This window comes from Nyctereutes procyonoides, unplaced genomic scaffold (genome assembly GCF_905146905.1).
Source record: "Nyctereutes procyonoides isolate TBG_1078 unplaced genomic scaffold, NYPRO_anot_genome, whole genome shotgun sequence".
Classification (NCBI taxonomy): domain Eukaryota; kingdom Metazoa; phylum Chordata; class Mammalia; order Carnivora; family Canidae; genus Nyctereutes; species Nyctereutes procyonoides.
This window is the reverse complement of record NW_026575128.1, coordinates 16,550,498-16,577,359: the sequence shown is the minus strand read 5'-3', so window position 1 is coordinate 16,577,359 and position 26,862 is coordinate 16,550,498. Positions and strand designations below refer to the sequence as shown.

At 47.4% G+C, this 26,862-nt stretch overlaps 2 protein-coding genes across 9 annotated transcripts in view; both read left to right on the top strand.

Moving 5' to 3' along the window:
* Positions 1 to 8,220, top strand: part of KDM4A (lysine demethylase 4A) — a 47,197-nt gene extending 38,977 nt beyond the window's left edge. For all 5 annotated transcript variants that reach the window (XM_055341636.1, XM_055341637.1, XM_055341638.1 and 2 more), the window contains exons 17-22: positions 1,286 to 1,394; positions 1,717 to 1,902; positions 4,921 to 5,091; positions 7,319 to 7,438; positions 7,724 to 7,816; positions 7,948 to 8,220. In XM_055341636.1, the coding sequence (XP_055197611.1) occupies positions 1,286 to 1,394; positions 1,717 to 1,902; positions 4,921 to 5,091; positions 7,319 to 7,438; positions 7,724 to 7,816; positions 7,948 to 8,088 (820 nt within the window). In that variant the 3' untranslated portion in view covers positions 8,089 to 8,220. The remainder of the gene's footprint in view (positions 1 to 1,285; positions 1,395 to 1,716; positions 1,903 to 4,920; positions 5,092 to 7,318; positions 7,439 to 7,723; positions 7,817 to 7,947) is intronic.
* Positions 8,221 to 11,111: 2,891 nt separating this feature from the next.
* Positions 11,112 to 26,862, top strand: part of ST3GAL3 (ST3 beta-galactoside alpha-2,3-sialyltransferase 3) — a 194,103-nt gene continuing 178,352 nt past the window's right edge. For 3 of the 4 annotated variants that reach the window (XM_055341757.1, XM_055341758.1, XM_055341755.1), the window contains exon 1: positions 11,112 to 11,268. The gene's annotated coding sequence lies outside the window, so the exon portion shown is untranslated. Of the gene's footprint in view, positions 11,269 to 21,125; positions 21,272 to 26,862 lie in introns of all 4 variants that reach the window. The other variant, XM_055341756.1, reaches the window with a different exon arrangement.

Sequence of the window (26,862 nt, the reverse complement as noted above, 5' to 3'; positions counted from 1 at the left end):
AGTTTTTGCTCTGGAAAAGCTGGCTGTCGAGGGGCTGTAGTGCACACAGATTGGTGGGCAGTCGGTGGTGAATATCCTGCTTCCAGCTAATGTCCTGTGGGAATTGGAGCCTGTCTGCAGTACAGGAACCTCCCCAATCCTTTGTGCTGTTCCACATAGACGGCTCTTCTACTTGCTGCTTCTAGGCCTTTATTTTTTTTCTTTTAAATATTCTATTTATTCATGAGAGACACAGCCACACACACAGAGACAGAGGCAGAGACATAGGCAGAGGGAGAAGCAGGCTCCACACAGGGAACCTGACATGGGACTTGATTCCGGGTCTCCAGGATCACGCCCTGGGCTGAAGGTGGTGCTCAACCGCTGAGCCACTCTGGGCTGCCCGCTTCCAGGCCTTCAAAGGCACTTGCTGCCATTATTTGAGGTTATCGTGTTCCTCATAGTCGTGGGAGAGCGCTGTTAAAAGTTCTTTCTTACTTGGAGCAGAAGTGGCTCTCCTTGAGCCTCCCATCTTAATCCTATTTCCCTAGTTCTGCTCCTGTGGGGTCATGCCAAACAAGTCTGTTCCCACAGTTGCAGATGAGCCCCACCAATACTATACAGACAACTTCTGTGTAGGCCCCACATTGTCTGTGATAGCTTTTATCTGGCCTGATGTTAAGAGTCTCATCATGTTCCTATCAATTTCTCAAAATGCCCAGAACTGTAATTTTCTCAAAATGTCCATTGAACAGACCCGTCAGAGTAGGTGGGGCCTGTGCCAGACCTTAACGAGTGAGCTTGCTATGGATTCAGGGATCAGAAGGAGAGGTCATTTCAGCCCAGAGGAAAGGTTTGGGTGAAGGCCTAGAGGGGAGCTGTGGCTAATGGCAGACAGGGGACAGATGGAGACATTTTGAGGAAGCACCCAGCTTCTGTGGTAAAAGAGGTCTATATAGAGCTCTCTGATTTATTCTCACTTCCTGAAATCTACCCCTTTCAATCAGCTGTGTTTCTGCTCATTTTGCAAGAGATTTTATATGAGTTTGTGGTGTAAGAAGCGCAACCCTGTGCTAATGCAGGGCCGTATAGTAGGGACCCATTTCTGTACTCAGTGTGAACACTCCTGGTTCTTACCTTGCCAAGTCCCTGGACCTTGCAGGTGGAAGGAAGAGGCCATGTTTGGCTAGGGAGGGAGCACTGTGTGCAGGCCCCACCCCCCGCCCCCCTGAATTGATAGATTTGATGAAAAGGCAACAGGGCCTTACAGCCAGAGGTGACTGAGGTAGCCTTTGCCTTTTGGCAGGTGGGTCCACGTCTCATGTGCTGTGGCAATTTTGGAAGCAAGGTTTGTCAACATTGCCGAAAGAAGTCCAGTGGATGTGAGCAAAATTCCCTTGCCCCGCTTCAAACTGGTAAGGAAGAGGAAATGCGCTTGGGGACTCTCTATGTCATTGCCCCATTTACATGTCTCTGGGTGGAGGAGAACATAACGTTTTTGAGGCCCAGTGGTCATCTTTTACCCTTGGTTTTAGTCAAGGTTTGTGAGGCACCATATGGTTAAAACTACTTACTGAGGACACATGTATTCAGATAGGAGGTTGAAAGAGGTGTATGTACCCTTTTGTTTTGGGAAGAAGGTTGCTGGTTTGGCTGTGTGCATTTAGGCAGGGGAACAGTGGAGGAGACTGCAGTGGTAGCTGCTGGAATCACTGGCTTGCTTCCCTTGTGTTGTAGAAATGCGTCTTCTGCAAGAAGCGGAGGAAAAGAACCGCTGGCTGCTGTGTGCAATGTTCTCATGGCCGTTGCCCAACTGCCTTCCATGTGAGCTGTGCCCAGGCTGCTGGGGTGATGATGCAGCCCGATGACTGGCCTTTTGTTGTCTTCATTACCTGCTTTCGACACAAGATCCCTAATCTGGAGGTGAGGGAGGATGCCATTCTAGAATCCTCTTGACAGTTTCTAGGGTCATTTTCTCTGCAGGCTATCCATTTATTGTGTCAGCAAGTATTCTCTCCAGAGTCCTGCTTTATGGAGAGTGCCAATGTGGAAGGGATGAAGAGGTGGCCCTCATCCATCTCTGCTCCCTGCCTTGTACCTCCTAATCAGCATCAAACTGCTTGTGGTCGATTCTTTGTGATTATCTGTTTACTTGTTTGCCACCCCTCCCTGAGGGGTCCCTAGCTTATTAACATGAGTGTCCCTCTTCCCTAACACGGTGTCTAGGATGTAGCAGGAGCTCTGCAGATCGTGTCAGCTGGTAGAGAGTGCTCGGAAGAGTTAACTGTTAACCACCATACAGTAGACTTTTGTGCTTCTCTAAATAGTGAAGCTTGGAGAAAATTACATGTCATCTTAGGTAGACAAGTTATGAAAGGGTTTGGGTAGAAGGTGGCAGTTGAATTGGGACTTAAACAATAAGTAGCAATTGTGAGAGGGAGGGCATTCAGGGCTTCAGAAGCAGAACGAGCAAGGCTCAGGAGAAGGCGCATATGAGGCTGGTTCTGGGAATATGGCAGGTACTGAAAGACGAGCGGCACCAGGCGGTTAAGGCCCTGGACTGCCCCATTTAGGAATTTGATCTCTCTTCCACTAGATGAGAACTTTTCAAAAATTGATTTTGAGCCATATTTCTTAACAGTTACTCTAGTGGTGGATTCAAAGGCTTTAAGTTGAAATTTAAGGCAGGGGGACTAGTTAGTTTGGGATTAAAGTGAGGTCTGAAGTGAGAACATACAGGGAGGTAGAGCTTTGGGGGTCACATCTAACCATGGGCTCCTACGATGGGTAGAATTGACAGGGATTGTTGACTGCCTTAGAGATTAACATGGGGAAGGTATAAGGGAGTGTCTATTTAAGACGGCTCATGTTCTTCCCCTGAAAGATGGAAGGGATGCAAATTCGATGATGCTATTAACTGGTTGGAACTGATTCAGAGTAGGGCTGGTTCCCAGGTGGGGAGGGGGAGAAGTGAAGAGGATAGGACATTTGACATTGAGGTGATTGCTGGAGCATTCTGATGGAGCTTCTAAAGGAGGCTGCTTTAACTATGAGGGTGAAGATTTGGATCTTAGCAGTCTTTAACAGGGTAGTTCAATCCAGTTGCCATTAGAAACTGGAATCTGGAGATTCCTAATATAAGGAGCAGATGGCAGTTCAGAAGCCAGCAAAAGTAGCTGAAAAAGTACAGATGGAAGCCACTGGAGGGGGATCAGGAGGTTGTGTGCTCTGGGGCCGGCAGGTCTGGCATAGTGCTCATTGGTGCCCCACGCTGAGGAGTTGCCATGGGGTCTTCTGGTCAGAAGCCAGACTCTAGTTGGGGGAGTTAGAGTCAAATAGGAGAGATGCTTATAAAGATGATGAATACGGTAGTGAACACAATAGAGGGCTCCTCTAGAGGAGCACACCTGTCATTACCATTTGAGATTGTGGCATGGGTCTTGTTGGCTGACTGGATTCTTCTTTTTCATAAAGATCTTTGACTAAGCATGACAGGTGGGCAGGTGGGTTAGGAGCTCAGGAAGAGGGGAAAGTCTTTGTGAGACAGAGACTGGAGGGGTGGTGCGTGAGGTGTAGGGCTGAGCCCCAAGGATCAGGGAAGCAGGAGTTTGCTTATGGAGCCAGGCCAGTACTACGGGGATTGTCCTCAGCACTCCAGACCCCTTTTTTTTTTTTTTTAAAGATTTTATTTATCTGTTTATTCATGAGAGATGCAGAGACACAGGCAGAAGGAGAAGCAGGCTCCTCGCAGGGAGCCCGACACGGGACCCAATCCCAGGACCTGATCCTGGGACTCTAGGATCACGCCCTGGGCCAAAGGCAGGTGCTAAACCACTGAGCCACCCAGGCATCCCTAGCACTCCAGATCCTTAAATTGGCAGCTGTAGCCTGCTGACCCTGTGAGAACATGGGGTACTGTTGAGTATTTCTTTCATAATCTCTTCAAATACTTACTAAGCACCTATTACATCTTAGGCTCAGGTTTAGGCATTGGGAGTATACCAGTGACCCAGACCCAACCGTGCCTGTCCTCTTGCTCCATGCAGTTGGAAAACCCATTGAAACGTGTAAATGTACGGTATGTCAGATGGCCAGAGGGGTGGTGGATGAAAATGTAGCAGGATAAGGGGAATGGAAGAGGAATATTAAGGAAGTGTCAATAGGTTGACATTTGGATGTGAGGGGGCCAGTGTGCTGATGACTGAGGAATAGCATTTCAGGTAGAGGGAACAGCAGGGCAAAGACTCTGAGGTGGGGAATGTGTTTGGCACACATGTTCAGGGACAGTAAGGGGGCCAGCATGATGGAGCACAGTGCTTGGGGGAACTTGGGGAGGAGTGGTTGGATCTAGTGCCACCAGATGCTCTGTGATCCATTTGCATCAGGGGTAAATTCAGGATGAGAGGGTGGTGTGAGTGTCTCAGAGATTATAGGGCCCTTAGAATGGGAGCTCCTGGTCACATGCGGCTAATGACATCCAGGGATCTTCAGTCTTTGTGCTTTAGCCCTTAGTGTAGAGCTAGTGCTGAGATTAGCATGGTGCATTGTTTGGGGCCCTGGGCTCAGAGCCCCCACTGAGTGTCTTCCTTGATGTGTATCTAAGCTGTATGCATTCATAGGTGCTATTTGGTCAGTTCCTGGCAACAATAAGGAAGTCACAAGAGTCTATTCTGGGAGATAGTATGGTAGAAGGATCCATTGTGGACTGGGAACTAGGGAGGTGCTACATTTATGGAGGGAAACATGCTGCTGGTTTCTTGTAGCCTCCCTGCTGGGATTTGAATACCTGGAAGGATCTGGTTCAGCTCCCACCCCCTAGTCTTTCTTGATTTTCCATTTCCATCATCTTTCCCTGGGAAAGGAAAACCAGTTGGTCTTGGTCCACATTTTTCAGGCCTGTCAAATCATGTGGGAGTAACCCAAGCCTCTATTTTTTTCCAGCGTGCCAAGGGGGCCTTGCAGAGCATCACTGCAGGCCAGAAGGTCATTAGCAAGCACAAGAACGGGCGCTTCTACCAGTGTGAGGTGGTCAGGCTCACCACTGAGACCTTCTATGAAGTCAACTTTGATGATGGTTCCTTCAGTGACAATCTCTATCCTGAGGACATAGTGGTAATGTCTGCAAGGAGCTTCTTGAGCAGTTTGGGATGGGGGTGTTTCTGGGGCTGGCTGGCAGACTGTGGGCCTGCCTGCCATTTCTAGCTGGGCCCACAGTCCCATCAGTCTTTCCCTGAACATAAGAAGCATTTTGTACTGGTGTTTCTTTGTGAAGAAAACTGCATGCTGCTAGGCTACCCTGCTTCCCCTAGATGCTCACAGGAATCCGTGTTTTCTTTTCTTTTTCCTTGATTTTATTTATTTATTCATGAGAGACACACAGAGAGAGACAAACATAGGCAGAAGGAGAAGCAGGCTCCCTGTGGGGCGCCTGATGCAGGACTCGATTCCAGGGCCCCAGGATCACGACCTGAGCGAAAGGCAGGTGCTCAACCACTGAGCCATCCAGGTGCCCGGAATCTGGATTTTCTGCAGTATTTTGAAGCCAGCTTCTATTTCAGTCAAACTACCCATGAAAGGTGTTCTAGTGCAGTAGAATCCTACCAATGTGCCAACACCAGCTCCTTTGCTTAGTAGCTGTGTGATTTTGGAAGAATTATCCACCTTCTTTTCCTGTCATGCCCTCTTAGTGGATGTATGGAATTTGCTTTTGGTTCTTTACAGGTGAAGGCTTTGGGGCTGAGTAGAAACTGCTTGGAGACATCCCTGGCCTGCTTATGTTATTGACACCTGACTCACTGGAAGCTCTGCCTGGACCCACTTCTAGGTTTCCTGGCTCAGTATTCAGGACTTAGTTTGAGTTTCCCTTACTCTCACTCTGCCCTTTCCTAAGCACCAAAGCAGTGGATGAAGCCACTTCTGCCTTTAAGGAATCCAGTAGTTCCCATCTTTATCCTGTATTAGCAACCTAGTTGCTAAAAGCACCTAACGTTAGTTACAAGGTAGACTTGAGTCATAGTAAAGATGATATTAATAGTGTTTGTGGCAGCAGTAGAGGTATAATTTACTAAGCTTTTCTAGCACACCAGGCCCTGTACTAAATGCTTCATGTTAGGTGTCTCTGTCACTTCTGAGAAGCAAGCGGTGCTATCTCTAACTTAGATCCGTGATCTCAGGACTCTGTTTTCTAAAAATTACTGAGGACCTCATAGAGCTTTTTTGTGGGTAATGTCTGCCCATGTTTACTGGAAATTAAAATGGAGATTAAAAAAAAATAAGATGGAGATTAATATAATCTGGGTTTTTAAAGATAACTTTTAAAACAAAATATTAGTGGGAAGAATGCCACTTTCTACATTTCTGCACATCTTTTTTTTTTTTTCTAAGATTTTATTTATTTATAAATAACCTTTATACCCAACTTGGGGCTCGAACCCACAACTCTGAGATCAAGAGTCACATACTCCACCAACTGAGCCTGCCTGGTGCCCCTCAGAAATATGTTTAAATTTGGCAAAGCTTCAAGCTTATTGAAGCTTATTGTGGTGATACAACTTTTCTGACGTTCAGATTTTTCTAAAAGCTGAAGTTTTTTTATTGGCAGTATTGTCTTTTATTTTCCTTGAAGTGACAAGCTTATTTCATTCATTTCCGAGAAGATGTCTGCCAAAACCCAAGTCTGAATAACCATAGTTTGTCTGTCAGCCAGTTTTTCAAACAAAGCTAGTGCTCCATGATAAAAAGCAGCTCACAACTCGGTTCCACAGTGCTTTCCCTCAAGACAACCATCCTCCTTCAGCCTGCAGTAGAAGTGTCCGTCTCCAAGTACTCACATGCATACACCAGGACTGAGGTTTGACAAGTTAAGTTTTTCTGCTTCATCAAGAGACACTATTATGTGAAACCAGGCATTTTTCTCTTTTCCCTCAATTATAAGCTCCCGGTGGTGAAAAAATACAGCACAAAGAAAGAGGCTAATAACGTTTTAACATTACTCAGAATTCGTCGTCGTCTCCTGTCTCCTCGGGGCAGGGCCTGTCCCTTGACCTTTAGCAGGACGGTTAAAGCAATGTGAGAAGGATTCTTGATCTTGGCACTATGTTTATTAAATTTACTCTATGTTTGCTCTGTCACCTCAGAGCAACAGGGGCAGAGAGGTGGGACTGACTTGGACTCAGCAGGCAGGTCTCTAACTAGGGTATCTTTCAGCCCAGGGAGAGCCTGCCTGGCCTGTATGCCTGAGCAGGAATTTGTCCCAGTTCATTCTTCCCTAAGTAGGTGGTGGTAACCCCTGCACGCAGAGGGATCTTCCTTTCACTCTTCTCCCTTACTGTTCCCTCAGAGTCAGGACTGTCTCCAGTTGGGTCCTCCTGCTGAAGGAGAAGTGGTCCAAGTGAGATGGACAGATGGCCAAGTCTACGGAGCCAAATTTGTGGCCTCCCACCCCATCCAGATGTACCAGGTAGCCAGCCAAAGGTTTTTGTCGGGGGCTGGGGAGCACTTGATTAATTCAAATGTTTCCTCTTAGGCTGGAGGGGAATCTTTGCTCTTGGGAGCTCAGCGGTCAGTAATAACCTTTTCAGAGCTTGGGGCTGCTCTATGTCTAGTCTGCCAGAGGTGGCTTCAAATTTGGCAGTCCTTCATTCAGTGTTCTGGATCCTTCCTGTGATGGCAGAAAATTGCCACTGTGCACAGTGGACCAGGGAGAAAGGGATCTCTTAGCCAAAGGTCTTTGTTTATTCGGTAGGTGGAGTTTGAGGATGGCTCACAGCTTGTGGTTAAGAGAGATGACGTGTACACGCTGGATGAAGAGCTTCCCAAGAGAGTCAAGTCTAGACTGGTGAGTGTGTTTTCTGTGTGTTCATGGTTCCGGTCTGGGAGGGAGGGAACAAGGCAAGGGTGTGTCCTTTTGTTCTTTCCCTGGGGTGGTTGGCCACAAAGTGCTCATTGGGCTTGCTTATTCCTCTACAGTCTGTAGCCTCAGACATGCGCTTCAACGAGATTTTCACAGAGAAGGAAGTTAAGCAGGAAAAGAAACGGCAACGAGTGATCAACTCAAGATATCGGGAAGATTACATTGAGCCTGCACTATACCGAGCCATCATGGAGTAGGTGCTTCCAGGGGCCAACCGGTGCCCAGCCATCAAGGCGAGAGCACTGTGGGGTTCCACAGCACAGCAGACCCTTGGAACTCTGAAGGCTCTGAAAGTGAAGTTGTACAATGAAAAGGAATGGAATAACTGACCCCATTGTCTTCTCACACCCCCATCCCCGTCGCATTCCGCTGTAGTGAAAGGACAGCCTTCCTTGGACATGTGGCAGCAGCCACTGATCTCCCAGCTGAAGGGCTGTGCACTGAACTGCTGGGGCTGCCCTGGCCCCGGTTTGCAGCGGGGTTGACTGTGCTGGCTGGGCTGGTTGCCCTGTTCCTGGCCTAGGACTTAGCTTCCTAACAATCACCTGCACCAACTAGGCAGAGGTGCTGGTGCTTCCTTCCTCCCCCCTTTTGTATTTATGTGTGTGTGTGTGTGTGCGTGCGTGCGTGCGCGCGCCTGCCTGTATATGTGTGTGTGTCCGTGTGCGCATGTGTGGATGTTTGGTCTGGACCAGCTTCTGCCAGCCCTTGGCCTTTACTTCCTTCCTTGCCTGTCCAGGGCAAACAGAATGTGAAATTTGGCCCTCAGCTGAGCTGAGCAAAGGCTCCTAGGGGTTGGCTGGAGATAAGTATGGCATCTGTGTCCCTGGAACAGGCTCAAGGGAGTGCTGGCGGAGCTGCAGTGTTGAGATATTAGGGAGTTAATGCCACCTCTTTGTCCTATTTTGATGGAGAAGATAGGAGGTAACATGGGGCTGTGCCCGTATCACTCTAGGCACAGGACCTCTGGCACAGTATTAGGGTGCGGGTGGGGAGCACCTGAAGGGGGATCTTAATGATGGAAGCAGGCAGAGCCTGGTGGGTGATTCTGGCAACAGAAAATTGCAATCATGCAGGGGCTGGGAGGGTTAAGATGAACTGGGGCCACTGGAGACCGGGGGGCAGGTCTAGATATGCCCCTGGTCTGGGGGTGGGAGGGAGCTGATTTGGGGGTGGGGGTGGGACTGGAGGGCAACGCTGAAGGGGTTAAACAGGTTTTTGCTCCTCATGAATTTGTTTGCCTGGGCCCAGGATTGGAGGGCTTCACACCTATACCCTTGTGTATACAAGAATCAGATTTATAATACTTCCCTGTTTTTTGTTACGTATGAACGCTATAAACCAAATTATTTTGAAAACTGGTGCATCACCTTGTCCTTAGCAATAAAATGTGTTGAGCAGAGGATTTGCTGTGTCTGCCCCACGGAGCCTGAATGGCCCAGGGTCAGGCTGGGGGTAGATCTAGTTATAAGCTCTGGGGCAGGGCCAGCTATTTTAAGAACACCACTCGGGCAGGATCTAGGAAGCTGTCAAGTTCCTTGGGTTCCTTGTCAAGTCCTGGTCCTGTGGGCTGTGTGTTAGACCAGGCAGGGGGAGACCTGGGGAGCAGAGGCACTGGTGGCTATGAGCTCCTTGTTTTGCTTCCTTTGTCTTCGGGGTAGGAAGGAGGGGATTGAGGACGGGACCACTCTCACAGTCAAACTGGGTTTGAGCTCTCACTTCATTATCTTCCTATCTTCATGGAGCTGGTCTAAGTCCACGTCATCCATCATCTGTGTTTCGTACAAATTGTGGAGCTAGCATAAAGATGCTTTAAGAGCAAGGGACTCGACACCCCAGAGGGATCCAGTGGGGGCTTGAAGCTACTGTGAGCTGCCTGTAGTTGGTGAGAAACTTCCCTGGAGGAAAATCTGTCTCTTTGCCTGGTGGGTTCCTGGGCTATGGGTGATTGAGGATAGAGCAGCAGCAGGGCAGGGAGGGGCCAGTGACTAGGTACAGGACTTGGGCAGCTGCTCCAGCTGACCCTTGGATGACCGGACACTTGTTTCATGGCCCTGTCCAGGTGCTAGAGAGGCTTGGTCATTTCAGCAACTCAATGCTTCTTTGTATCCCGGGGCTTGGGAGGTGGCTGCTACCTGGTGTCTTGATTGTAGGAGAAAGAAGCGGCAGGTTTCAAAGATACTTTTCTCCTCCCTGGGGCCAAGAAAAGGAAGTTGACTTTTTTTGTCCAGCATCCAAGAGTTCATTTGGGAGATGCGACCAGGCCTTAATGGATTGTTGAGCCCTGGGAGCGCATTTCCTTGATAAGCAGGACTGCTTCTCCAGACTTGGCAGGGTCCCAGGCCCTACCCCTCTGATGGACCCCACCATCCCGATCCTTGCTGAAAGCCCTGCAGGGATGAGGTGCCTGGTCTAACTCCAGCAGAGTTCTTAACAGCCGACTTTTTCTAGAAATACCGCCCTTTGCATTTTGGCCAAAGTAATAACTGGGGAAACCGAAGTTTAAAGAGGCGATGAGACTTGCTTGCATCCCATGGGACAGGCCGTCGGTTTTCGTCCGTCCTCACCGCCTGCCTGCCTGCCCGTGCGGTCAGGCCCAGGCCTTGGAAGACCGACTGCAGGGATGGGTTTTCGTCGGGGGCAAACTGCCGGCTGCTAAGGTGGTACCCCGGGTGGGCAACCGAGGCTCGAAGCCCCGTCCCTACTATTGGCTCAGCTGCGGGAGCGAAGGGTGGGAGGGAGCTGGGACCTCGGGAGCTGCACAGGGCGGGGGTCCTGAGTCCGCGCTAGACGTGTCCGTCCCCCGGTAGCTGGGAACCCCGTGCCCTCCGCCGCCGCAGGGTCGGGCCGGGTCGCCCAGCCCGTGGAGCTCCCCCCAAGCCCTGGGCCCCCGGGGGCCGTCGCCGGCGAGGACACGTGTCCCGAGGGGCTGGGTCGCGGGCGCGGGGCGCCTGCGGGGCGAGAGGCGGGGGAGGGGGTTGCCGCCGGCGGCCGAGCCCACTCGCAGCCCCGCAGCCCCGCAGCCCCGCAACCCCGCGGCCCGGGTCCCGCGCCGATTGGGCCTCCGCGAGCCTGCGCCCGCCCACGGCCCGCAGCGCCGCTCCCCATTGGTCAGCGCGGCGCCCCGCCCGCCCCCCGCGCCCCGATTGGCCGGCGCCGACCGACCCCCGGCGAGGGCGCCGAGGCGGAGAGCGGGATTGGTGGTCGCGCTCCGCCCGCCGCTGCGTCCCCACCATGGCGGCGCCCGTGCAGCCCACCGCGTCGTGGGCGCCCGCCGGGGTCCCCCGCGGCAGTGGCGGCCGCCCGCGCCCCGGCCTCCGCCTCCCCGCCCGCGCCGGCCCGGGCGCCGCCTCCCCGCTGCCTCCGTCTCCGCTGCGGTAAGGCCCGCCGTGCGCGCGGCTAACGGGGGCCGCCCCGCCCGCGCCGGGGACGGGGGGGGGGGCACGGCCCGGCTGCCCCGAGCCCTGGGGCCCGGCCCCGGCGACCTCGGCCCGGAGGGGCGGCTGCGGCCGGGCCCGGGGAGGGCGCCTGCAGCCGGCTGCGGCACCCCGCGCGCTGCGCACCTGGCGCCCAGCAGGGCCGGCCGGGCCTCCGCCGGCGGAGCGGGAGTCGCAGCGCGCGGCCGCCCTGCTCGCCGCTCAGGCAGCCGCGCGCTCGGGTCCGGTCGCTGGGCCCGCACGCTGGCCTCCCGCTCCCCTCCCTCCGGACCCCCCCCAGGCCCCCCACCGTCCCCACCGTCCCCACCGTCCCCATCCCCCGCTGTTGATTCCGGGGTCTTGCTTGCAAGGGGAGGCACCTCCGTGATGAGAGCAGGTTTGGGGAGGATGCTGTCCCACGAGTATTTGGGATTTCTTCTTTACCGCTGCTCATTTTTAGGATGCCTCAGTCCACTTCATTTCTGTTTGCGTTTCCCTCCCGAGGAAAGAGTGAGACGCGTGAACTAAATCCTAGTAGTTAATTGGGAGAGAGAGACAGAGAGGCCAACCAAAGCGGCTGTTATTTGGTAAGACAAAACAAAACAAAACAAAACAAAAACTGGGAACTTTTCTGTGGTCATGGTTTGAGTTGTCTGTACTGTAGCCGGTTGAAGGTAGAACAGAAGCACTTACTAGGTTCCTGAAATTAAACGTGTCCTCGTGGAACATGAGGTTGTTTCGGAGTCACAGTCACCTTGGAACGATGATCGTGGAGCCGTCTGGTTTACCTGCAAGTCACAAGGATTGAAAGGAAGCTGGCACACCAACACGTATGACCAAATGGGTGTTTTCAGATCATCTCTTAAGGCATCTCATCCTGAGATGAAAGATTCTTTACCCAAGGACATCTTGAAGTATGAAATGATGAGTCTCGCGGTTTTGCGTGTCTGAATGTGTAGTGGTGGTTTAATAAAAGTAGATTATTAAAGAGGGAATAAGACAGGCATGTTCTTAGAGCGACTGGCTTAGGATCATCAATAAAGTGCCTAATGAATACATACTGTGTGCAAGGCAGTGAAGAGTGTGGGCAACGGAAGACCCGTAACCTAAGAGTCTTGTTCTGATGAGCCCAGGAGATAGCTGTGGGACTAAAGGGCACACAGGAAGCTGATAACCGACGATCTTGCCTCTAGGATTCCTCGACAGTAGGCATGAGGATCTGGGGAAAGGAGAAACCCAGGTGTTAGAGGAAGGGTTCACAGGGAAGCTGAGGCTTGCCTTGAGCAGTGACTCGGTAAGCCTAGGGGATGAAGAAGGGAGGAAATGAGAAAGTGAGGATGGCCAGTGGGGCAGGGAACAACCCGAAATGCTCATGAGTGATTCCTCTGGGTTCTTGTTAGAGAAACTAAGAGGTTAAAAAAAAGGTGGGTGGGTTGCATCAAAGGGAGAAGTACTTTGTCTCGGGCAGGTGGTAGCATTTACTTCAGCTAGCCATTAGAAAAATATACAGTAGCACTTTATTTGTTCTTGTCGTTTTTCTGATTAATCTCAGCTGCATGGACTGACCATCCTTGGCGGCTGCCCAGGGATCAGCACCTCTTGCCTTCCTTCTCGCCCTTTGCGTTCACTTGGCTGCAGGGCCTTGCTGATGGACTCCTGCATTTGCTTCTTTCCATTTCTACTGTCTTCAGGCTTATATGGGATCATCGATACCATTCTGTTGAATTATTGTGGGAACTCCCCCCCCCCAATTTTTTTTTCCTTTCCTCCCATCTATTCTGTGTACCTCTATCATTTCCAGATGTCTCCCTTCCCCAGTCAAGACTTTTAACAGTTCCCCACTGTCTGTTGAATTAAGCTCAGACCAGCCTGGCACAGACACTATGGGTAAGCTCATTGCTTTCCATCCCCTTAGGTTTTATGATTTTTTTTTCAGGTCAGTAGAACTATTTGCTTTTTGTGCTTTGCTGTTTGTGTTCCATACCTTTGCTTATGTTGCTTTTTCTATCTTAAATGACCCCCTTGAATCTTTAATTGTTGGTTCTTACCCATGTTTCAGGGCCATGTGATATGGAACTTCCTTCGTGAGAAGTTCCTGTACTTTTCTTCCTGTCTAGATGGGACTTGTCTTTCCTTTAGACTGTTATAGCACTAGAGTCTGCCTTTTTGGCACAGTTGTCAACATAAGACTGAGATTTTTTTGAGACATAGACTCGGGTCTTCTTCATCATCTTGCATAGTGTTTTGTACATAGTAGGTTCTTGACAGGTTTGTTTTATACTGAACATAGCTTTGAACCAAGATGGATGCAAAAAAAAAATTCTTTGTGTAAACAAAATGTTGATCATAAAATCTGTAAAGCAAGTTACTTATGTGAGAGAATTCCTTACTAAGAGATCTGATGAGGGGTGCCTGGCTGGCTGAGTCAGTGGAGCATGTGACTCTTGATATCTGGGTTGTGAGTTTGAGCCCTATATTGGATGTAGAAATTACTTAAAAATAAAATCTTAGAGAGAGAGAGAGAGAGAGAGATCTGATGATCTGATGTATTGATCCAGATAGCTTGGATTAGGTTGCATTAACAAAAACCCATTAAGACTTAAGTGGGTCAACAGAACAAAATGATTTCTCATTCATGCCACATGGCCAGCGTGTGTGTGCGGGGAACTGTGTGCCTCACAGTCAGTCACTCAGGGACCCAGGCTTTTGGAAACTCTATCTGAATATAGTGTTTGCACGATCATTTTGATTGTGTGAAAGATGGTGGTCAGGGGGTATGCTTCCCAAATGGCACATGTCACTTGCGTTCACATTTCATCAGCTAAGGCAAATCACATGGCTATGCCTGACTTTAAAGAAGACCAGGGAATTGCACCTTAACGTGTGCCTAGAAAGCAAAGAGCCAGACCTAATTGGTGCGCAGCAGGAAGGACTACTACATCTTTTATGAGTATCATAGTCCGTAAATGATTGGAGGTAGCAAAATCAAAAGGCCTGCTAGAGATGAGCATGTTGACAGCAGCAAGAACTAGGAGCTCTAACTAGGCATGGGATGAGGGTGGATTGGCACTGTACATGCCCACAGGCCAGGGCTGCTGGTACAGGGGTTGTCTGGTGCACCCTAGTCCCAGCATAGTGACGCCTAAGGGCATCACTGTTTCACAGTACCCTCAATAATGAACATGGGAATGGTCCTGAAGCATCCAAAAAAAGCTCAATCATATTCAAGTTATTTAGCCAGGAAGAATGAAATAACTCAAGGTACATTTTCACTTGTATAATTAGGAAGGAATCAGTCTAACATTGGTTTAATTGGGTTTCCTTGAGGCCATCGAACTTTGGTATTCAGGGAAGCGATTTCACTTTTTATTTTTTTTAGATTTTATTTATATATTTGATAGAGGGAGCAAGCAGGAGGAAGGGCAGAGAATCTCAAGCAGACTCTGCAGTAAGTGTGGAGCCCGACGTGGGGCTCTATCTTATTTTTTAATTTTTAAAAATTTTTAAAAGATTTTATTTATTCATGAGAGACCACAGAGAGAGAGAGAGAGAGAGAGAGGCAGAGACACACACAGGCAGAGGAAGAAGCAGGCTCCATGCAGGGACTCGATCCCAGGTCTCCAGGATCAGACCCTGGGCTGAAGGCGGCGCTAAACTGCTGAGCCATCCAGGTTGCCCCGGGGCTCCATCTTCTGATCCCAAGATCATGATCTGAGCTGAAACCAAGAGTTGGATGCCTAACCGACTGAGCCACCCAGGAGCCCTGAGATTTCACTTTGGATAAGGAATAGAAGCCTAGACTGCTGGTTGGAGCGATGGTTCAGGAGACAAGATCTGGGTTGAAATCTTGTCTCTGCCACTAATTGTCTGCCTTTGAGCAAGTGTCTTATTTTTGAGTTCAAGGTTATCAGTAAAATGCATAGGGTGTTTTCAACACATAGGGTGAATCAGAAGAGTTTGTTTACTGGTAAAGTGCTTTGCATAGTACCTGGTTCAGAGTAAGCACTCATGTTCATGAACGTGACCAGCAGCAGCAGCAGGATTTGAAAAAATGTTGAGAAACCCCAGGAATGTAAGTAGATGGGTTCCCTCAGATTTCCCTACTTTTTTTCCTTCCCAACTTTCTAATTTTCACATTTGTCATGTTTTATTTTACTTAGTCATGTGCATGTCTATATGTCCCCCATCACATGAGCCACTCCAGTCATCCCATGAATATTTACCGAACAGGTGCTGTGTGCAAGACACTGTGCTGGGTCATGGCATTGTAAATAAGAATGAGGTGTCCCTGGCCTTAATAAAGGAGCCTATAGTCTGGTAGGACCAGAAGCCAGTAAGCCAGCAGTTAAAATACATGGTAACAAGGGCTGTGTTTGAGGGTCCCATGGGATCTCCTAAAAGGGGACCTGGTGTGGCTCTGGGAATATAAATAATGGTTATCCAGAGAAGTTCACACCTAACCTAAGTCTGGAAGAGTCACTAATTATAAGCTGGTTGCATGTGGGTTTGAAAGGCTTTCTGACAGGAAGCGATGGGTGTAATGGCCTAGAAACACAAGAGAGTGTGGCTGTGTCCTGAGGACACTTGAGTGGCAGGAGAGAAAAGGGAGCGTGTGAAGGCTGCAGAAGGCAGCTTGCAAAGGCTTGTGAGCTCAGGAGTCAGAGCTTTATCCCGCAGATCATTAGGAGCCACTGAAGGATTTGAAGGTAGGAAATCAACTTTGTTTTTTTTTTTTTTTTGGAAGATCACTGTGTGTAGAGGAAGCGGAGGAGTAAATACCCCATTTCCTTGCCATGGGAGGTTCTGAGGTTTGCAGCCATAGTTCTGTGCCTGCTACACAAGAGTCATAGAATGTTTATCTGTGGGGAGAGAGGAGCGTGGGGTGAGTTGGTGGGGAGGCACCAGTTAGACTAGGGCAGTGATGTGAGGGGCAGAGGCCAGGTCCTTCCTGGGGGTGGATTTGAGCATCATATACAGGAGTTAGCAGACCAGGATTTCCTTCATGGTTTCCCTAGTGTCTGCAGTATGACCTTGGGCAAGCCTCAGAACCCTTTGTATCTTCTTGGTTTCCAAATTTGTAAAATGGGGTGAAAAAGTCCCTACCTTGCCAGGTTGCTGCCTCTGGGGATTCAAGCAAATAAAAAGCCTGGTGCTATTAGATAACATAAAGGACCTCTTAAAGTAAAAATAATAGTTTTAAGACTTCTGACGTTTACCTAGTTCATGGTGGGTGATGGAGAGCCTTACATCCCCTGGTCTAGAGAGATAGCCACTGTCAACATTGTGGTTTTATTTCTATATCTTAAGTGATTGGCAAATTCTGGTCTGGGAGTGATAGGCATGGGGAATTCTTCTGAAATCCAGAAGGAAAGAACTGATACGGATATCATACCAGCATAAACATTCTTTCAATGCCAACAAATGGTATATGGCTCTTCAGCTGTTTCCAGCCCTCACCCAGAAAGCTGTGTGTGCAGAGTGCACACACTCTTGGCCCTGTAACGTGAGCACTGCGCGTGCAGCCAAAGAGTGTGTGTTTCTTTGGTCTTTCGTCGTTGACTGCTTCCCTCTGAAGTTTTGCTCCTCTCTTCTTTTGAGCATGTTTTTAAAGATGATAATGGGGCTCTAATCATATTTGCTTTCTATTAGGTTCCTCCCTGGTCATCCTGGCTGATGATGGGAGTTCCTCCTCTCTGAGTTCCTGTACAATGTAATTTATGTTACTCTGATTAAATGTCATCTACTATCTTCTTGTCTTATCATTATTTGACTACTTGTCAGTGCATTTTCCCTTTTCCTTGATGTCAGTTTTTCTTACAAAATAATGGAAAGATGGCATGTTTGTGTATTTTTGACATGACTTAAAAATCCGCCAAGACCTTTTGTTTGAAATATGTTGAACAGGGGCACCTGGGCAGCTCAGCGGTTGAGCATATCTGCCTTTGGCTCAGGTCATGATCCCGGGGTCCTGGGATCAAGTCCTGCATCAGGCTTCCTGCAGGGGAGCTTGCTTCTCTCTCTGCCTGTGTCTCTGCTTCTGTGTCTCCCATGAATAAATAAATAAAATCTAAAAAGGAAGAGAAATATGTTGAACAGGTTAAAAAATTCTATGACTGGAGCACCTAGCTGGCTCAGTCAGTGGAGTGTGTGTCTTAATCTTTGGGTCATGAGTTCGAGCCCCATGTTGGGTGTAGAGATTACTTTAATTAATTCATTAGTTAATTAATTAAAGGAAAGAACTTAGCAATATAATTTTTTTTCTAAAGATTTTATTTTTTAAGTAATCTCTACACCCAGTATGGGGCTCGAATTCACGACCTGAGAACAAGAGTTATATGTTCTTCGGACTAAGCCAGCCAGGTGCCCTCCACTGAGGTTTTTTTTTTTTTTTTTAATTGAAGCATAATTGATACTTTATTACTAAGTTTCTAAAGTATATAAAAAATAAATTACATAGCAGTGATTCTTAGAGCTTTTAGCCTCAAGACCCCTTTAAAAGTTTAAAAATTATTGAAACCCCAAAGAACTTCCATTTTTATGGGCTTTGTCTATTGAGATTTAAGATATTAAAACTTACTGAGGGATCCCCGGGTGGCGCAGCGGTTTGGCGCCTGCCTTTGGCCCAGGGCGCGATTCTGGAGACCCCGGATCGAATCCCACGTCGGGCTCCCGATGCATGGAGCCTGCTTCTCCCTCTGCCTGTGTCTCTGCCTCTCTCTCTCTCTCTGTGTGTGTGTGACTATCATTAAAAAAAAAAAATTACTGAGAAAATTTTGCTTTATTTTATTTATTAAAATTTTTTAAAAAAGATTTTATTTCTTCATGAGAGACACAGAGAGAGAGAGAGGCAGAGACACAGGCAGAGGGAGAAGCAGGCTCCATGCGGGCGGCCCGATGCAGGACTAGATCCCAGGACTCCAATGCTCAACAACTGAGCCACCCAGGTGTCCCTATTTTTAAAGTTTGACAGAGATTGAGAGAGAGAGAGAGAGAGAGAATGCGCATAAGCAGGGGGAGTGGCAGGCAGAGGGTGAGGGAGAAGCAGGCTCCCTGCTTGGATCCCATGACCCTGAGATCATGACCAGAGACTGAAGGCAGACACTTATCTGACTGAGCCACCCAGGTGCCCCACCGAGAACATTTAAATCACAGGAATACAACCATACATTCCATTAGGTGTGAGGACAGTGATGTTGTGATATGTTGTGATATGTAACCTCTGGAAAATCTGCTGGACCCCTGTGAGAAAGTGAGAGTAAGCAAGGCAAATGATGTCTGAGAATTATTTTGAAAATAGTTTTAAATTTGTGGATCTGCTGAAAGGGCCTTGGAGACCCTCATAGGTCCCTGGATCAGTTTGAGAACTGCTGACATAGATATGAGAGTTTTTATACATGACACTTTTATATCTTTTTGACAACAAAATGAAATAAGGTGGGAACACTACCAAACATCAGGTTGTTTTTTTAATTTTTAAAAAGATTTTATTTATCTATACATGAGACAGAGAGAGGCAGAGACACAGGTAAAGGAAGAAGCAAGCTCCATGCAGGGAGTGTGATGTGGGACTTGATCCCGGGGCTCTGGGATCACACCCTGGGCCGAAGGCAGGCGCTCAACCCCTGAGCCACCCAGGCGTCCCTAAACATCAGTTTCTGGTTTTGATTTTGTTGTTGTTTTTAGAGGGAGGAGGTGAGAGGCAGAGAGAGAGCGAGCGAGCATCTTTTTTTTTTTTTTAATTTTATTATTTTTTTAAAAGATTATTTATTTATTTATTTGAGAGAGAGAGAGAGAGGCAGGCAGGCAGAGGGAAAAGCAGGCTGCATGCAAGGAGCCCGATATGGGACTCAATCCCGGATCCCAGGATCACGCTCTGAGCCAAAGGCAGACATCCAACTGCTGAGCCATCGAGGCATCCCAAAGATTTTACTCTTATTTTTATTTTTTTTAAGTTTATTTACTTTTGGTAATCTCTACACCCAGCGTGTAGAGACTCAAACTCACTACCCCAAGATCAAGAGTCTCACGCTCTCCCCCCTGAGCTAGCCAGGTGCCCCCATATTTTCTAATGATGTATTTTACACTTAGAACACCAGAACTGTATAATGATGTCTGTTTCTAAGTCTTAATATGCCATATCGCTTCAGGGGTTTTATTTTGTTTCATTTTGCTTAAAAGAAATAGAATGTTACATTTCCAGTAAATGCCTCCTATGTATTTTTTCCCTAGTCTCTTTCCTTGTTCACCAGAGAAAGCAGCATCTTGAATTTAAAGTTTTTAAATTCCCATATGTGTTTTTATGCTTTTGCTACATGTTACATGCCCACACACAAGGCACCCAACAGGGGCTGGCAAATGAGCTTGTAGGTTTTACTGGGACACTGCCATCCATGCCCATGTATGAGTATCGTTACTGACTGCTCTCAGGCTACAGTTTTCTGTTTCTAGTTTTCTGGGTATATGGCCATCTCCCAGCCCCCTTCAACACCAGCCCCCACCCTTTGATCTCAGTTGGCTCAGGCAATGGAGGGTCACCTTTTCAAACATTCCAGTTTAATTTTCTTTTTTTTTTCTTTTTTTAAAAAATATTTTATTTATTTATTCATAGAGACAGAGAGAGAGAGAGGCAGAGACACAGGCAGAGGGAGAAGCAGGCACCATACCGAGAGCCCGATGTGGGACTTGATCCGGGAGATCACGCCCTGGGCTGCAGGCAGCGCTAAACCGCTGCGCCACTGGGGCTGCCCCCAGTTGAATTTTCTCAAGACTGATTGCATTCAGCATTTTTACTCTTACACAGAGAATTTACCTTTTCTAAATAAAACATTATGTCTATAACCTTGTCCCCCAAACACCATTAAAACACCATTAAGCAAAACCCCTTAAAACCAAACCTTAACAGGGACCCTTGGGTGGCTCAGGGGTTGAGCATCTGCCTTCATTCAGCTCAGGGTGTGATCCTGGGATCCTGGGATGGAGTCTCACATCGGGCTCCCTGCATGGAGCCTGCTTCTCCCTTTGTGTGTCTCTGCCCCTCTCTATGTGTCTTTCATGAATAAATAAAAATCTTTAAACAAACAAAAAACCCAAAAAGCAAACCATAACAGCTCCTATTCAGAAAGTGTTGTTTTACTTATTTGTTTTTTAGATAAAAGCAAAGATGAGCTGAAAGTTTTGTTCCCTTGGACCCTCCCCCTCCCCCCGCCCCAGCTTTTCCTCAGCTACTTCTGAAGGGAGCATCTGACCAGGGACAAAACATTTTTCAGCTTTCCTCTTCAGTCTTCTATTTTTATAACTTTGGTGGATATCCGATTTCTACTTAGAAAGTCACTGACCACCTGTGTTACAGGAATCAGGGTCTCATCAGGAGAGAGAAACCACACAGTACTCTGAGCAGGTAAACTTTAATGTAAGAATTATTAACTAGGGACGCCTGGGTGGCTCAGTGGTTGAGTGTCTGCCTTTGACTCTGGGTGTGATCCCGGAGTCCTGGGATCGAGTCCCACATCGAGCTCCCTGGACGGAGCCTACTTCTCCCTCTGCCTGTGTCTCTGCCTCTCTCTCTCTGTGTCCCTCATGAATAAATAAATAAAATCTTAAAAAAAATTATTAACTATAATGGGGATTTGGAGCAACATGAGATCTGCTAGTAAGAAGTAAATAAGCACATTGAAGGATGCTTAACATTATTAGCCATCAGGGGAATGCAAAGCAAAACCAGAATGAGACACTTGCCCTCACCCCAGGTTTCTCTGATTATCTATTTTTGCATATATATATATATTTATTGATCTATTTGCTTGGTTCACACCCACTAGGACGGCTGTAATAAAGAAGATAATAACTAGTGTTGGCACAGATGTGGAGAAATCAGAACTCTCATCTCATATGTTGCTGATGGAAATGTAAAATGGTACAGCTGGCATTTCCTCCAACAGTTAAACATAGTCACCATATGACCCAGGTATATATCCTAGGTGTATACCCAAGCCCTTCCCTAGGGGTGTGTGTGTGTGTGTGTGTGTGTGTGTGTGTGTGTAAGAGAAATTAAAATATATGTCCTTATAAGAACTTGTACATGAGTGTTCCTGGCAGCATCATTCGCCAAAAAGTGGAAACAACTCAAACGTCCATCAACTGATGAATGAATAAATAAAATGTGGCATATTCATGTGATGGAATGTTATTTGGCACTAAAAAGAAATGAAATACTGATCCCTGTTACATATGTGAACATATGTGAACCTTGGAAACATCAGGCTGAGTGAAAGGAACCTGTCACAAAAGACCACATATTTTATGATTCCATGTGTATGAAGTGTCTGTAGACATTTGCCTATTTTGTAGAACAGAAAGTAGATTAGTAGTTGCTTAGAGCTAAGAGGATGGGAGGTTGGGCAGGGGGGTGACAGCTCAGGGGTGCGAGATATCATTTTGGGGTAATGGAAATGCTCTAAAATTGTGGTAATGTTTGCACGACTGTGTGAAAATACTAAAAGCCATTGAAATGTGAAATGGTTGAATTGTACGGTACGTGAATGCTACTTCAATAAAGCTTTTCAAAGAAATAAAGAGAACTCTAAAGAATATAGATGTAGCACCTTGTAAGGAGTAACCACCACCCCAGGGCTGAGAGAGAGGGCTCATTGAAGAGCTCCCCGGTCCACCGCACACCTGGTGCAAGCCAAGATACAGACTTTGGGGTGTAGTGAACAGGACCATGGCCTGCTGGGTTGCAGACGAGTTCCGGTGATGCTGCATGCTGGAATTGGCTGGAAATCAGCCTTCTGTGGTGTTGGGAGGAAGCTGTTTGCATAGAGAAGTCTCACCAGAGGTGCTCTGCTACAAAACCGCCCAAGAAGGGTGCTTGGGGCAGCTGTTGGCTGCTGCTCATTGCACATGGTTGGGCACTGGGAAAGCCAGATGTGCTAGAGGAACCTACCCAGAGGAACACACTGGAACCCAGAAACAAAACCCTTTTTTTCCTCCCGCACCTTTTACTGACAGAACTCAATATCCTGCCTCCTGGCAAGAAAAGTACTTAGCGGGAGTAGATCCATCTTGACAGAGCAAGCAAACACGGTGAATGTGGAGCTGAGGGGCAGTAAGTCAGTAACCCACACAGGAGTCATCAGGACCTCAGCATCCCCCCAGCTTTTTCATTCCCTTTGGGGGTCTCAAGGTTATCCTTGCCCCTAGGCCATTGTGATTCAGAGAAGCCAGAATACTGTATCTTTGGGACAACTCGCCCTCAGCCCAGCTCTCTCTAGTCCATTTTTACATATGTTTTGCTGTTCTGTTTGCTTGGTTCTCTTTTTTTCAGATAGCAACTATGAGTACAGTGGATCTCCTCTAACTCCTGCTGCTGCATGTTTTTGTTTTGTTGTTTGGATTTGTTTTAGTAATCCTACGTTTTTTATTCTTTTTCTTTTTAAAAAGGATTTTATTTATTTACTTGATAGAGAGGGAGAGAGAGTGCAAGCATGAGAGGGGGAGGGACTGGGCTCTAGAGTGAGGATCATGACCTGAGCCCAGGCTTAACTGGCTGAGCCACCCAGGCGCTCCTGTTTTTCATTTTATCTTGCTTTTTATCCACCAGTGTTTCCTTCCTTCTTTCCTCCCTCCCTCCAAGATTTTACTTTTTTTTTTTTTAATTTTATTTATTTATTCATCAGGGACACACAGAGAAAGAGGGGCAGAGACACAGGCAGAGGGAGGAGCAGGCTCCATGCAGGGAGCCCGATGTGGGACTCCATCCCAGGTCTCCAGGATCACACCCTGGGCTGAAGGCGGCGCTAAACCGCTGAGCCACCCGGGCTGCCCAGATTTTACTTTTTTTAAGTAAACTCCACACCCAACATGGGGCTCAAACTCACCATCCGGAGATGAAGAGCCACACCCTCTGCCCACTTAGTCAGCCAGGCACCCCCACTGTTGCTTTCATGACTCTTAACTGTCTTTTCAGCAGTGACCACTTTGTTCTCTTCCACTGAGACTTTCATTTTCGTGATAGTATTTTTTTTTCTTTGTTCACTCTGCCCGAATGCTAATTTTATTTTATTTAGAAAAATGGTGTTTCTTAGTATTTTTTCCCTGAGCTCTCCCTTTAATGCCTGCTCTTAATTAGCTCTTGTGAGCCATTTGGGAGTGGGTGGGGGCTTGGGTAATCTTTGTTAAGGATCTTTAATCTGTTCTGTGACAGCATTTTTTTCTGTCCTGGGATCTTCATCTACCATGTTTTGCCTCAACCCTCCCTACTTCTTTCTTCCACTGGGTTGCAGCATTTTTGTTTAGACCCCATACTGATTTTTTTGTTTTGTTTTGATATACTTTATAGCACCTCTTCAGATGAAAAAGTATTGTAACTTGAAGCCAGATCATTGGGATTTAGATCCTGGCTTTGCCACTTACTAGCTCGGTGATGATCTTTTTTTATTTAAGATTTTATTTATTTATTTGACAAAGAGAGGGAGCACAAGCAGGGGGAGTGGCAGGCCGAGGGAGAAGCAGGCTCTCTGCTGTGCGGAGAGACGGATGTGGGGCTTGATCCCAGAACCCTGGGATCATGACCTGAGAAGGCAGATTTTTAACCAGCTGAGCCACCCAGGCACTCCACTAGCTCTGTGATCTTAAACAAGATAATTTAACCTCTCTGTGCCTCAGTTTTTTCTGTATGTAATGGGAATGATAACCTTAGGATTGGCGAGAAGATTCAGTGAATTAAATTGTTCAAAACTTAGACCTGTGATTGGTCCACAGTAAGTGCTATATGAATATTAACAATATAAACTTACCTGCACATTGACTTGCAATTAGAAAATGCACAGTTCTTCTGCATAGAATAATTTAACATATTGCGTATTAACTACTTAAATCCTCCTAGTCATGCATAATGTCTGAATAGGAGGTGTACATTCAGCAAAAATGTTTGTTAAAAAAATTGATGAGGGGCAGCCCGGGTGGCTCAGCAGTTTGGCGCTGCCTTGGGCCCAGGGCGTGATCCTGGAGACCCAGGATCGAGTCCCACGTCGGGCTCCCGGCCTGGAGCCTGCTTCTCCCTCTGATTGTGTCTCTGCCTCCCTCTCTGTTTGTCTCTCATGAATAAATAAATAAAATCTTTAAAAAAAAAATTGATGAGCTTTTCAGTGACTTTTTTTGGGAAGCTGGATGATAAATAATACTGCATATAATAACTTCTAATTAGCTTGCCTCAAAAATATTCACAGGGGACATGCTCAGGAAATGCTTAGCGGTTTTTGCTCTGCATACTTTCGTCATACTTGGGTTTATATCCAGTATGGCTGATATTTGAAGGTCAGCAAAATTCTGACATTTTAGACTAAAAAATGTTGCCAGGTAGAGTTGAGAAAATAACCGTATTGTAGGCTGTTTTAGAAATGACAGGAGTTTGGTGCAGTTTGTTTCAGTGAGCTCAGATTTTTATATGATTTTCTTTTGATGGCTCAATTAAAATAACCTAGCATTATATACCCTTTGTACCTTTCTTTGTTTCTTTTGTGAGCATATTATCATTGACTGAATGAATCTTCAGTCAGTGAGCAGATAGTTCTTGAATACCTACCAGGGATACAGTGGTGACTAAATAGGCGCACTCCCTGCCTGGATTAGCTGCAGTATAAATGTTAAAACAAATTACTGTAAATACTCGGAAGATTACAAGTGCCCTGGGTACTGGGATGAGGATAAACAGCTGCTGTGGGAATTTATAACAGGGAGACCTAACTAAAGTGTGGAGCCGGGTAAGGCTTTTCTGTGGAATTAACCTTTAAGCTGAGAATTAAAGGCTGAGTGGGACCTGGTGAGCTGAAGTGGGAGGGTCCAGACAGTGTCATCCTGACCTGGGAAGGGAGCATGGGGCCTGGAACACTCTGAGAGGTGGTTGGTGTTGCAGACCCACCGGGGCGAGGTGTCAGGGATGGCAAGAGGTGTGGGGAGAGGACGGCAGGGGCCAGAGCACCTGAGCCTTACAGGCCCTGTGAAGGGAATGGGGCCTTACGCTAAGGACGGTGGGACATTTGCACAGTTAAAGCCTGGGAGTGAGATAAATTCACATCAGCTGCTGTGTGGAGAATGAGTTGGAGAGGATCGGGAGTGGGTATGGGAGGCTAACCTGGGGCTGTAGTAGGAGCCCAAGCCAAAGATGATAGTGACTTGAAATGGGATGGAGGGAGGGAGGATGGATTCAGGAAGGGTTTTAGAGGTGAAGTTCATAGGACTCGGTGATTGACTTTATGTGGAGGTGAGAGTGAGGAGGAGGGTAGTGTCAAGGATAACTTCCAGGTCTCTGACAGAAGCACCTGGGAGGCTGTTGCTTCTTACTTGAGATGGGGACCAGTGGAGACAGAGGAAATTTGGGGCATCTGTGAAACATCTAGATGATGCTGTCGAGTGGGAAGTTAAATACACGGACGTGAAATTCAGAAGTAGTTATCTAGATGGAAGAGATCAAGTTTGGGATGGTCAGCATAATGATGGCAAATTAAATCACAGAAGCAGAACGAAATTGCCTTGGGGATGTCTGCAGAATGGAAATGTTAAGCTGCACGCATTACCGCAAGCTTCTCTCCTGATTCAAAAATTGCTGTGCATGTGTACATGCACACAAATCATACCTTCAGGATGTTTTATGTTTTGGAATGTGTACAACTTACTATACCGTGTCTGGAGTTGGGGCATATCATTAGAAATACAGTAGTTTATTCTTTAAACAGTGGTGCTGTGCTGTTAAAGGCAGGTGATTCACAGGCCTAAGTTACAGATTTCTGCTTTCAAATTGTGTACTTATTCTTGGCCGAGGCAGAAAAACAGGCAGGATGTTTTATAAATGCTATGACACAGGTAAGCATTGGAGGTTATGGAAGCAGACACAGAGTATAGGGCTATGATGAAGGAAAGCTTCCTGAAGGAGGTAAGACTTGAACGGAGCCCTAAAGATGAGCTGGCTTTGGTAGGCACAGAAGGCAGAGAAGGGTCTCTCCCACCTGCTGTGCTGCCTCCTCCAGTTTCAGAAAGGTCAAGGCATGGGAAGACAATAACGTCCAGCAGGCCTGACAGTTACAAGGTCAGTGGCACACTTGGGGACCCTCTAGTGCAGGGTATGAATTTGATTGTCTTAGCGTCCCCCGTGCTTTGCATAACTCCTGGCACTTAGTGTTGTATCAGCTTTGGACAGAAGAGAAACACCTCCTTCTCCAAGATGACTGCAGGGGAAGGGCAAGAGCCCGGATCGCCGCATTCCCTCTACGGCTGAAGAGTTTACTGCAGCTGTTCACCTGCTCAGGGAGGCCACGTGAGCTCCTCCAGCCCCAACAATCTTCAGTATTAATCTAGTTAGTGTTCTTATGTTTTAGTCTAGTCTTTTTCTTCTTTTTTGTTAATGATTGGGTACATCATTTGTCAATTTTTTTTTACCCAGTAGTATGTCATCAGCATTTCCCTATGTCATTACAGTTTTTTTTTTTCACAAAATAAAACCTTTTGGGGCGCCTGGGTGGCTCAGTCGGTTAAGCATCTGCCTTCAGTTCAGGTCATGAT